Below are 13442 nucleotides of genomic sequence, written 5' to 3' on the forward strand. Positions count from 1 at the left end.
ATAGAATTATAAATTAGCCCTTCAGGAATTCAACAAAAGTAATTTCATTTACATATATGTATAGATAAAATTCATTTTTAGAATCCATGTTTTTCATTATCGCTTTGTCAATGGAAATATAAAACAATGGCATTTAGAAAAAAATCATTCTGAAATAATTCTAAATACTACAACAAAGCTATTGTTTCTCTATAGATACACATATTTTCAATTTCAATTCTTTTGAGACTATTGATTTCTAAAAACGCACACACCAAGCACCCACGTTTTGGAAAATATATACAAGTACAATGTCTTTTTTTCGATTTATAAGAAAAATAATGAATTCTTCGAGGGAACATCGACTTAATATTGTAAGAAGAAGAAAGACTCAGGTCACTCGTTTGTCTGTTCCTAACAACTTGTGATCTGTGTTATCCGAAGGGACATTCGGATCCCATCGGGTTTTATTGTATTCCAGAACTCGGTAAACCAATGAACTCCGGATCATTTGATTTGAACGTTTGATGCTATGCAATTCAATTGTAAACAAGAGTAGAAATATACACGCCATAGAAATTGATTCCGAATGGCTGCTAGCTGATTTTCTAGTCGTGTTATAGGGGGGAGTTTAATGAAGTGATTTCACGGCAAGGCAGTCAACGAAGAATTTACTTTTTGTGTTGTGCAACAAATAATTCATAAGAAATGAATTATTACATTGTATTCTTAAATTAAGGACAGTTAATGCGATGTAGTGGAATACTATGCAATTACTACTGAGGAAATTTTTTAATCAAGTGAATACTTTTTGGAATTTTTTAGTTATTTTTGGACTAATATGTATACATATTATTCATTCACTATTACGACTGGATGTTGCACAAAAGCGGTAAGATTTATTTAATAATAATTAGTCTCATGTGTGTTTGAACAAATCAATTACCAGGACGTTTATTATAAAGTTGCAGGTGACACAGATGAGGGGCTGTTGAGCCTGGAGGCCCGGTCACAGAGTCATGGCGGGAGTCAATAGTTAACCACCTTCCTGCATGACCGGCGGTTTCAACATGGAAATTAAAATATAAATAATGAATCTGTATTGTATACCTTACCATTGTTTTTTTTACCCGCCCTTTGGGTATACTATAATGGAAATTTGAGGTTTTGTGTACACGAGGAATTAACAATGAATAAAGATATCAATCAACATAGGCTCGTGAATGCGATGGAGTCGGAATTTACGGACGAGAGTGCTTGTGAAATTTATTCACAGTCTGATGTGGAGGACACATTGACCGATCAAGGTCAATTTGAAGCTGGGTCAAGGTCGTCTCTTATGGATATTCACAATGATTTACATCCCATCGGCAGATCGGGTACAGACTCGTCGAACACGACAATACAGGATAGAGCTTCACCTACTGACCTTGAACCCGGGGACCTCGAGAGAACGAACACGCCAACCGAATCCGTGGCAACGGAATCGGCTCTTTATGAAACACCCTTTACCTCCATCAGTGGTTTTGACGTTTATTTAACTGCATTTGAGGAAAGTTTACATTCTATCGACAAAGTTTTAAAACTAGACAGCCTCCCGGAAATTCCGGCAGCCACATCCAATTCTAAAATCCGAAAAGATTCAACGGCAAAGCAAGACTCGGAATGCCAAGAATCTCAAAAACCTCAGTCCAAAGGAGGTAAGGGAGGGGAGAGACTTGGCTCCACAGGAAAATGTACCCCGAAGAAAACAATACCATCCCCTCCTAAAACTTTACCGATGACCTCTGCTGAGGACACGAAATCACTTTCTGGAAAAAGCAAAACTTCAAATGGATCTCTGAAATCTGAGCAATCCGGGAATTTAAAATCCCTTTCAAAGGAGATCAAAGGAGGGACCAAGGCTTTACTGATACAAAAGGTAAGTCCTTATTAGTTTTTTTTGTGTGTGTTGTATTTTATGTCGCACTCATGGTGTTTCCCTTGTATATCAACTTATATTTGTAACCAAGATGTCTGCAAAAAGACTGAAAAACCAAATATACAGCAGCTCATGTTTCTTATTACAAGCAAAGTTTTTACAAGGCCTTGTGTGTTTACAAGTTTCATTAAACTTAATATGTCGAAACATAATTAATTAAATACCTGATTTTTAAAATATTTCTGAAACAAATATTTATAATTTACCTCTATTTTCTCGAGTAATACTTTTAAAATTTTTAAAATTTTAAATTCAATATTGTTTTAAGAAATGAAAGATAAAAAGGTTATTGATGTATTCTTCTGTTAATATACATTCAAAAGCAAATTTATATGCCTACAGTAATGATGATGGCGATTTATCAGTCCACTAATGATATTCATGTATAAATGTACCACGTATCCGTCAATGATCATTAATGCATAGAGTACCGCATAAACCACTCGTAATACATTGTTCACTATTTCTTCTTATTCATTAATGATTCATAAATTAATAACGATGTCAAATACATGTACAATAGTTTTTTTTTTTTATTAATACATCAAGTAAGGACAAAAACAATGCAAAATATCAAAAATATATATAGGACCCAGTAAAACTTAAAAACTGCCTGCACGTACGCTGATGAAGCAAATTTACATATAAAAATACACGTATAACAAAAGTTTGTATTTGATTCCCATTAATATTCCGAACTATATATTCTTTTTTAGTTTTTATTTTTAATTGTTATCACGAGTTCCAGTCTTAATAAATAACGGATATAGCGAATTGATTCTTTATTCCACAGAGGTGAATACTAACGAAATTTATATATTGTCATGTTGTAAATTTTGTAACTGCCACGAAATTTATATATCTTCTAAAAAATAATTTAATTTAGGTAAAAATTCTTAATATTTTATGTATTTAATCAGCAGAAAATGCTAGTTCTCCAAGGAAAGTTTTGTATGTAATACTTCACTGTACATGCATGTAAGGGACATTCCATACAAGGATAAAAGCGCAGGGCGCCTTTATTGTTATGCTTTACAACACAATATATTAAGCCCTCGAGAATTCAAGATCAGCTCAAATTCTTCACTGGTCAATTCGCCTTACGTCCTTCATCCCTCAACAATTTGCATGCAAGAAGGAAGTATGCAAGTCTGAACTACGTGTCTGAGGTCTTCTTTCAATAATGAAATTATTTCTGCTATCAAAATATCAAAAAAAAAAAAATGTCTATAAAAAAATAATGGACGCAATTTTGAAGCAATTCTACGGCAATTTTCTAGAATAATCCATTTTGAGACCTGTATGATTAATAACTTATTCATTATAATTATATACAGCTTATTCTTTAAACATCAAGACATAAGGACAGAATGTCGAATTTGCATAAAAAAAATCCTTTTAGATAAAATTGATTCGTTCCTCGGTACCGAAAAAGTTCATATATATTGTACATTTCAACCCACATGGAAAAAAATTGATTAACATTGTTTATTTTGATGTCAATATTCTACTGTGCAAAATCAACATTTAATTAAAATCACCAGATTATATATTTGATGAAATAAAAACTTTAAATTTACACTGTCGATATGAAGGGGTCGGATTACAATATAGTTTGTTTGGTCTGTCATCAAACATTATCGAGATTTAGTAATTGCCCGCCACTACAATAATTTTGGATGGAATTTAAACTTTTTTTCAGTGTTGTTAATTAAGCTATTCTGTATTTTAATAAATTTAGAAAAAAAAGTGTAATTGCAGTCTCGATTAAAAAAAAGACCTTAAGTTTTATTCATCTCTTACATAATAGTTTTGACTGTGATTGGGCGGCAGAAAATTTTAAAAGTATACATTTTAATCATTCAAATAATAAAAGAAAATGTTTAAATTAACTGAGGAAATTTATGACAGGATTCTTGAAATTTATAAAAAGGACAATGATCCCCAACCTTTTTTTCCCATTATTTATTTATTTGTTTTTATTTATTTATTTTTGCTTTCTTTAAAGAATAGAGAAATTCCAATCCATTCGGCTTAGCATTGGCTGAATCATCAAACATAAATATAAAGAAACGTGAAAATATTTTGTTGAAGCTTTCTGCTCTAATGCTTTAATTAATCAGCCTAAGCTTTATTCGATATTATATTTTTCCGTTAATTAGTCGACACGTCTAATTAATCCCTTAATCCTAATTAATGAAGAACATGCTTAGAAGCTCGGTGATCAATCTTAACGCGCTAATATTTCCATGGAGGTTTGGGTCTTTTACTCATTGTGTCGGCCAAGTATAAAACTTTACATGGACACATAGGACGTATATAATTAACAATATTCACAATGACTTTGATGGGATATAGCGTACATAGATATATATAAGTTACTGAAGGCGCTTGATAAATTTTGTTTAGTCCTTTGAAATACCTTTTGAATTCGTTGTTCTAATTGTTACATTTTAAAGGATATCTGCTTTTCAGCCATGAATAAAATAACTTTCAAAAAAATATTTTGAACGTCTAAAAATGTTATAACTGAAAGAAAGTTCGGCAATTTTCATTTTTTTTCTTCATTTTTTAAATTTGATTCGAGGTTCTTTGAAGACAGTCCTTGAAATGGACATATAAAAAAGTAGACATTTGTCTCTCGTAAAAAAGTAAATGAAACAATAATTGACATTTTTAGGGAATTCGAATTTTCTTTAGGTTTACTTTAGATACCAATGTTTTATTGAATAGATGAATTTGGAAGTATTTGGAGCTATGACCATTTTACTTGTTTTTGATGATACAAAGTCATCATCAGAGTAAAATTTCTTCACAACAACTCCAGATTTTCAGTTATGCTTTCCATGCATTTTGTCATTACATAGTATTAAAAATAAAATTTTCTCAGGTGTTTTCCACTGAACACATATGTGCATGTTGTTCATCACTCTTTATATTTGGGAAGGTTTTTGCATTTTTATTGATAATAAGGACCTAATCGAAAAAAAATAAAATTTTCATCACAAAAAGTCTTCGTTGGACCAAATTGGACATTGCTTGATATAAATAATTCTCAAGTGACCACCAAGAACAGGGATCTCTTTTATTCGGAATCTTTTTCCGTGTTGAAGTGAGTGTTTTTGTCAGAGCAAAATGTGTTGTTGTGAGATAATAATTGTTGTTGAGAAATGGAACCTTTCAGTAACTTATAAAACAAGATTTGTTTGTTATATATTATATACTGATGCCCCCATATGACAGCTTTTAACGAAGGTTGAAGTTTCTCAAATGCAAGTCAATCTCCAAGGTCAAGTGATGCAAAATGCTGTTATCCAATGATAGGACTTGTTCTCAATGAATACCGGTATACCTATGAATTATGAAAACTCAAGCACTAACTATAAAAATTTAGTCAAGATTAAGGTTTTCGTAAATGTGGGTCAAACTTCAAGGTCAAAGGAACAAATTAAATGTACCCAAGGGAAGAAATACATATATGTGAAATATTAAATTTCAAGCACTAAAATATTCAAAAGTTATTGCTTAAAGTTGCCAAAAGGAAAGCCTTGTCTCATGGACTTTATCTTTAAACACTTAGATTAAGGGCCATCATTTTTCACAGATGTAATCTTTGTGACAAGATTTTTTTTGAATACCAACAATTTTGATGTTTTGACCTTGACCTAAGAGTTTGACTCTTTTTGAAAGACATTTGCCATAAATCTTGAAAAGTTGGTGCTAGGGCTACTAGATCTCATAATATTATAAATATTTCTAATATTGAAATACCGGGTATCTTCCCCCGGGTACCATTAATTTGACCTTGGAGTTTGACCCGCATTACAAACAAGTTTAATCTTGGCCATAACTTTTAAATTGGTTAATAGTGCATAGAGTTTCACATTTCGCAGGAACAATTATTGAAACAAGTCCTTTCTTTTGGTACTTTTTTTTTATCTTTTGACCTTGGAGTTTATCTTGCATTTGAGTCACTTAAATCTTCGCAAAAAGGTTCCATACGGGTGCATCGCAACACAACACGGGTGTTTCACAAACACATCCTTTTTTTTTTACCTCAGTAACACAGTTGCGGTCAGATAGCCTTGTTTGTAGCAGCAAAATAGCTCAACTCATGGAAAATCTGTCTTGAACTTGGGACCTAAATTCGAATCTTTTACTTCTCCATTTCCTCATTTCCTGTTGCTTTGCCATCACTGTGCCCCCACAATTACTTATCTTCCATGCATTATTTCCTGTTGTGCACTGGGCTGTAGTATTCAGCAGAAGTCATTATGATGTAATCAAGATTATCAATCTTTTTTTTTTGCTGATTACCCCTAGAAAACTCATTTGATAAAGAGGATTAAGAAAAAAATGGGAATTTCGTAATATGCAATCTCTCTTTATATATATAGTGAACGATGCAAATACAGGTAAGATGGAATGGTGAGAATCAGATATAATTTAATTACACAACTGAACACTATAAATAATAAAACAGAAGATAAATCTGTAAAAGTGGTGATTTATAAAGAGATAAATCACTGGTTAACTTTATTAAATGCCCTCTATTCGTTGTTTCTAATCACACGGACCAGTTTGAGTCAACTGACATGGATGTTTGTCCTGCCTCACTACCGATCCTATATAACGGAATTGCTGTAAAGCTTTAACACTGATGAATTACCTTTTGTTTATCGTTTTATTTCATCGTTTGCAACCTAAAAGATTGTATGATTATCATGACTAAAGCTTTTATTAACAAACCTATAAGGCCCGAATGTATAAGAGGCAATGGCTGATTTTAATAATGTGTAAGATCAGATTGTAAAGTTTTTCATTAAATATTGATGCTGATGATGTTACAGAAAAAAGCAATGTGATCCGAGAGCAATAATTTTCAATTTTCGCAATAAAGAAGGGTTCAATCGGATAAAAACGGATTAACAACATTGAGTCGAGACGGAAGTTCGGCAATAAAACTCCTCGATCTCAAACTGCAATTAAAAATGTAAACAAAAGCAATGGCAGAATCCACTCCCAGGGGTTATTCATGACACGGTGCAAAATCTATACTTAATTAAGGATAGATGATACTTTGGGCCTATATACGATCCATCATTAATGTTACAAATATGTAATTGAATGTGTAAAATGCATGTTATTTTAGGTTTTGTTTGATTTTTCGATTTTCGTTTTTTAGGATGTTTAATTTACCGAATTAAATTAATGAAATGGAAGACCAAAAAATCCTGATTCAGAGCTGTGATTGGAAAGTTTTATCGAGAGATGTTGCTCGATATTGCAATGTTATGGAAAAGTACTTTCTGGTTGTTTTGAAATATCCGCCCGAAAAAGTTAAAATGTCATATATATATAACATAATATATATAAATTCATTATGCGTCACAGAAGCGCTTATTCATGAATACGCCAAAACTCTATACCAATGATGAAGCTTAATTTTGAATACGCAAATAAGTGAACACGTACAGATAGTCTGAGAGACTGTAAGAAATCTTGATACATTTTATTTGTCATTTGAATAAATAACCCTCCCAATATTTAGCAGTTTCTGCTTTATTAGTACTTTGTTAATTGAAAATGACACATTTAAAAAACTGAATTTTACAAGTGTTTATCAAAAATATAACATCACGATACGCGAAATCAGGATTTTTTTTTAGATAAAAGCATCATAAAAAAAGAAATATTCTCTTATTTCATATGCTGCATCATCGTCGCAAACCATGGACATAATGTACGATCCTCTTCCGCTATATGCGGACTCCCGACCGAGGCTTGAGACGATGATACTGTGTAAGCAGAAAATTAAAGCTTTAGGAAGGTTGTTGAGATCATTTGAGTAAAATATCGCTAACAATTCATCCCCACATATGAGGTTACTTTTTCTTAACTTATTGTCGAGGAACCGCAAAATCGCTAAAATTGCTTCTCGCTGAAATTAACTACGGTTTTCCTCTGGGAGACATTGCTATTTAAAAATTATGTTCGCTAAAACTTCCACGTCTGAAATACGATTGTACAACACCAGTACATTGTCCTTCAGTTTTAACGTGAGTAAAATTAGGTTAGTACTCATACATTGTATCGTGCTAATTGTAAATCTCTCAAACGATCTCCTCTCTCTGCTAAGTGACATTGTTTCGACTGATGCTCCGGGGCAACATCAGCAATATATCTATTAGTGTTTCATTTAGTCCAGCATGTTAATTGACCTCTGTACAAGCGGCATGCAATTTTGAGGCCATCACTAATACATGTGTCTGTCTCATACATAATTCAATAGGATATCGTCTCTGAATTGGCCCGAAATCACGCAAAAAACAGTGGGAAAATTACAGTAGATCAAGCCGTATTGATTAGATTTCCAAGTACCCACAAGGCAACCCATTCAATCTCAATGTCGTTGAATGTCGGGACAATTATGGCGGCAAGCTATGATTTATGGGAAATTTGTGTAGTATATAGAAGTCAAAATGAGGATGGGGGTCTAACGACTTAAAAATGTCCTTCATTGATTTGATCTTTATTTAGTACAGTTTCAGACCAACCGTCATTCAAGTGCATTCAACTACAAGACTTTTTATTACGGAAGCATATAAATATTTGTACATTAAAGGTTACAATACTGCTCATAAACATATGTAAATCATTGAAATCTTTAAAATACATCAATGTCTTTGCTTTTTAAGATTCAAGAGAATATTTGATTTGTCTGCTATTTTGCCTGTCTGTGTTTTTCCGCAAAAACCTTAACCTTGCCGAAAACTTTTGATTATTTGAAAGTATGGCATTTATATTTCACATGTGCATATCTTGTGAGAAGATCTTTCTTTGGATACCAATAAATATTACCTCTTGTCCTTGGAGGTTGACCAAATTTTACGGAAAAATTTCAACTTTTTTAAAGTTGGTCAAACTCTTAAGCCAAGGTCATAAGTACTTACACACCAGAGAAAGGCCTTGTGAAGATGTATATACATGTGAAATATAAAAATTCAACCACAAATTGTTCAAAGGTAATGGCCAAGTTTAAAGTTGCATACATTTTTGTAAATGTGTGTCAATCTCCAAGGTCAAATAAATTGGTATTCAAAGGAAGGTTCTTCACTAGGGATATACATATGAAATATGAAAGCCATAGATCAAAACAGTCAAAGTCCAAAGTTATGTGCAAGGTAAAGGTTTTTGCTGACAAACAGACAGACAGACGGTCAGGGCAAAACCTATATACCCCAAAATCTTCGATTACGGAAGAATAAGAAAGGAATCAATTTTTTAAAATTGCAAATGCTCTTTAACATTAAAATTATGTATTTTTGGCAATTATCTGTTCAAATTAAAAAATAATGTTGAGGAAAATTAAATGCATGTATTTTTGATATAGGTATAATTTGAAATACGAAATTCGTATGTGACCGGATGAAATTTAAAGCATTATGAGCTGCAACTTTGATGTCAGAATTTTTTGTTGCAAAATTGTAAATATCTTTTTCAATGACAGAAAAAAATATCGTTAATAAACTTCTGTTGTTCATATTTGCAATGGAAGAACTATTTATAAGCTTCGATTGAATCAAAATTACATTATTGTCGTCCTGTACATTAATGATTTCTTATATAAAACTGTATTTGTTGGATTGTATATAGAAGTCTGTCTTCTGCTTTATTTTAGTCTAATTGATCATAAAGTTTTAAGTTTCATACAAATTTATCATAATAAAACATTTTAACAATAAAATAGAATTTTCAAATATGCAGCTCATATTGCTTTAAGAATTTTCATTGATTACACTATAAGATACTTGGTATGTCGTGTCCAGGCAGAATACTGAGTCGGAAGGAGAGGCTGATAGCAGTGTGATTTGTATATGACAGCGTCATTAATTATTGATCCCTAACCACAAACGTCTTCCTCCCTTGTAGTAGCAAGTGTACATGTCATAAAATTACATTAACACGTCCAATTTGTTGATGGAAACTGATATAATGAATGTTATGAGCAACACGTGCATGTTAAATGGTGATGATGGCATTTCCCAATGATCTGAAAGTCGTGCCAGTTTTGTAATGGTGATAATCAAAAGACCTGAATGCAATTAGGAAAAAAGAGATATACTTTTGTTAATATATTTTGGTTGTGTCGGTATCAACATAATTGTCCACAATTTTCTAGTACCCTTAGTCTTCTAAAGTGGACATTTCTTTTGAAAAGAACTTGATCGCCAAAAAAAAATCAATTTGCTCTCGTAAAGAGAAATCTAATATCTCTACAGAAAGGCTATAAAACGAAGTAATTAATATTTTACCTGAAAAGGATTACAAAAGCCTAACAGTGTCGGTTTTTATTGCTCACTTGAGGCGATATCGAGAACCAGTTTTACGACAATCGAGTGATTTTTACGACAATCCAGTAATTCTTATAATCGAAAAGTTATTCCCGTGATAACCAGTCAGGGATTTATGGGTAATCGAATTGGCTTATGGGAAAAGTGCCTGATGTTTGATCTCCATGTTATTTCGATTCTGATTAGTGTGTGTAGAAAATGGACAGCTATCGAGAAAAAGGATTTGAAGAGCAAGACTCTTACCGTCCCTTTTATAAAAGAAGACAATAAATGCCAGCTGTAAATTTCTCTAGTTAGCTTGGTTTGTAGAACTCTTGCTCTTGGAAATGAATCTAGCCATTTGCTGACATAAGAAGCTTCCGTTTTTATTTTGTATTCACTAAAAACTTCATGAATCTTTTACAGAAGTATACTCATACAAGCTTCACAGACTTTACCACTGGATCCTTTACTTTACTTTTAAATGTATAGCTTCCCTTAATGTCATTTTTGTTTAATTTAATTTGAAATTGAGATTTTTTTAAGTCTATGAAAATAGGTAGCAAATGTTCCTTCGCCAAGCGCGCGACACACTTTCAAGCGAAAATTGCAGCTCTTTCGAAGGAGAACTTAAAAGCTGAGGTCCCTTGTCACGACAAGCGTTTGCACATTAAAGGTCCCTCTATGGCCTTGAAAATGAGATTTTTCTGGCATTGAAAATTTAATAAGCAAGAAAATTATTTTAAAGCTTAAATCGAATTTAAACGTCTAAATTTGAAGCCTTGAATATTCGCAGGTATATGGTGAGGTCTCTGTTATAGTTCAAAAGGGAAAGACTGATGAGTCAAAAACCTTCCGCCACAAAATATAGTCCCTAGTTTAATTCAAAAAAATTGAATATATTCATTTTGCATTGTATAATTCAGATTTATGGAATTTAAAAAACAAGATACAAACATGACCAAAATCCACTCAATAATTGTAAATTTGAAGCCCTTCGCAGGTATATGGTGAGGTCTCTATATAAGTAAAAAAAATCTCGAATAGGACTTAAAACAACATACAAACAATCAATCAATAATTGTATCCTGACCTGTTGATTTAGAGAAAAATCTCATTTAGGTAAAAGGGATTGATTAATTGATTGTTTGTTATGACTTTACAGCGAGTCAGTAATATACCAGCTATTTTTTCAGTGGAAACCAAATTCTGAAACACAAATTTCTACACAGAGACGCCATGCAAAACAAATTAAATAAACAGTTGTCTATAATAGAGGAGAAATAGTCAATAGAATTCTTTTGTCCTTAATTAAATGGTAGTGTATTGCTTGTGAACTTTTAGATCTTAGCGATATTGCTGTTTACTCTCAAAACAATACAATCAAACCACAGTCTTGTAAAGCATATCCTATCTAAATAGAGATCACGCGAAAGTGAGTCACGTGACTTCAAATTAGTAAGGTTCATGTCGGGCCTCTGACGGCTTGCATGACATAGAAACAAATAATTTGGCCATCTTTAATTGTTGTTAACTTTATAAAGCAACACAGTATCAAATGCATCAGAGATACTTATCATTATTGGTTGTAAAAAAAAAAAAACTAAAAGTTCAAGTTCAAGAGACTTTCTGGTGAAAAGTTTATGATGTTTGCCTGTTGCTGTAAACTTTTCCATGAAACTATTGGGTCAATCAATTCCATCCAAATTTGCAACAAAGCAACTGTATCTTAGCAGAACTGAAGTTTTAAACGAAATAATTAAATTGTTTCCATGTACCAATGATGGGGAAAGTAATATGAATGACTAAAGAAATTGGTGAAAACGAGAGTAAGAGAGGCTCAGGGACCATATCGCTCACTTGAGCACTGTGACTAGGAAAAACCAAAAATTGGAAAGCTTAAATGCCTAAGTGGTCCCAACCTATCCCCAAAAAGGGGGAGAGGGGTATAATTTGAACTCAATTTAATCTGCAGTAACTCAAGATGCTTACATATTTTTTGACTAACTGTGACTTTTTAGCTCACCTGAGCCGAAGGCTCAAGTGAGCTTTTCTGATCACATTTTGTCCGGCGTCCGTCTGTCTGTCTGTCCGTCTGTCCGTCTGTCTGTAAACTTTTCACATTTTCGACTTCTTCTCAAGAACCGCTGGGCCAATTTTCACCAAACTTGCCACAAAGTATCCTTGGGTGAAGGGAATTCAAGTTTGTTCAAATGAAGGGCCACGTCCTTTTCCAAGGGGAGATAATCATGAATTTGTTAAAAATTAATGGCATTTTTTAAAAATCTTCTTCTCCAGAACCGCAGGGCCAGGAAAGATGAAACTCATGTGGAAGCATCCTCAGATAGTGTAGATTCAAGTTTGTTCAAATCATGACCCCCGGGGCAAGGGTGGAGCCAAAATGGCCGACCCAATTTTTACATAGGAATATATAGGAAAAAACTTTAAAAATCTTCTTCTCAAGAACCACTGGGCCAGGAAAGATGAAACTCATGTGGAATCATCCTCAGGTAGTGTAGATTCAAGTTTGTTCAAATCATGACCCCCGGGGCAAGGGTGGGGCCAAAATGGCCGACCCAAGTTTTACATAGGAATATATAGAAAAAATCTTTAAAAGTCTCCTTCTCAAGAACCACTGGGCCAGGAAAGATGACACTCGTGTGGAATCATCCTCAGATAGTGTAGATTCAAGTTTGTTCAAATCATGACCCCCGGGGCAAGGGTGGGGCCAAAATGGCCGACCCAAGTTTTACATAGAAATATATAAGAAAAATCTTTAAAAATCTTTTTCCCCAGAACCACTGGGCCAGGAAAGATGAAACTCATGTGGAATCATCCTCAGGTAGTGTAGATTCAAGTTTATTCAAATCATGACCCCCGGGGCTAGGGTGGGGCCAAAATGGCCCCACCCAAGTTTTACATAGGGATATATAGGGAAACCTTTTAAAATCTTCTTTTCAAGTACTTCAAAGCTATGATTAGTGATATTTATATGGAATCATCCACAGGTAGTGTAGATTCTAATTTGTTCAAATGATGAACGCCTGGAGGGGGGAGGGATAAATTCAAGCCCGATGTGCTCAGGTGAGCGCTGTGGCCCCTGGGCCTCTTGTTTCTATTTGAACTTTCAATGTGGCCCCAACCTACAT

The 13442-nt window shown here is 33.3% G+C and overlaps 1 protein-coding gene across 1 annotated transcript in view; it reads left to right on the forward strand.

The window, feature by feature from the left end:
- The first annotated feature begins 952 nt into the window (after nucleotides 1–952).
- The window catches only part of LOC134237550 (potassium voltage-gated channel subfamily H member 7-like), a 52982-nt gene continuing 40492 nt past the window's right edge, over nucleotides 953–13442 (forward strand). The window contains exon 1 of the mRNA XM_062719645.1: nucleotides 953–1900. Within this exon, the coding sequence (XP_062575629.1) occupies nucleotides 1169–1900 (732 nt within the window). The 5' untranslated portion in view covers nucleotides 953–1168. The remainder of the gene's footprint in view (nucleotides 1901–13442) is intronic.

The sequence above is a fragment of the Saccostrea cucullata genome, unplaced genomic scaffold (assembly GCF_032062105.1).
Source record: "Saccostrea cucullata isolate Sc308-1 unplaced genomic scaffold, CSIRO_AGI_Scuc_v1 ctg24, whole genome shotgun sequence".
In the NCBI taxonomy this organism is placed as follows: domain Eukaryota; kingdom Metazoa; phylum Mollusca; class Bivalvia; order Ostreida; family Ostreidae; genus Saccostrea; species Saccostrea cuccullata.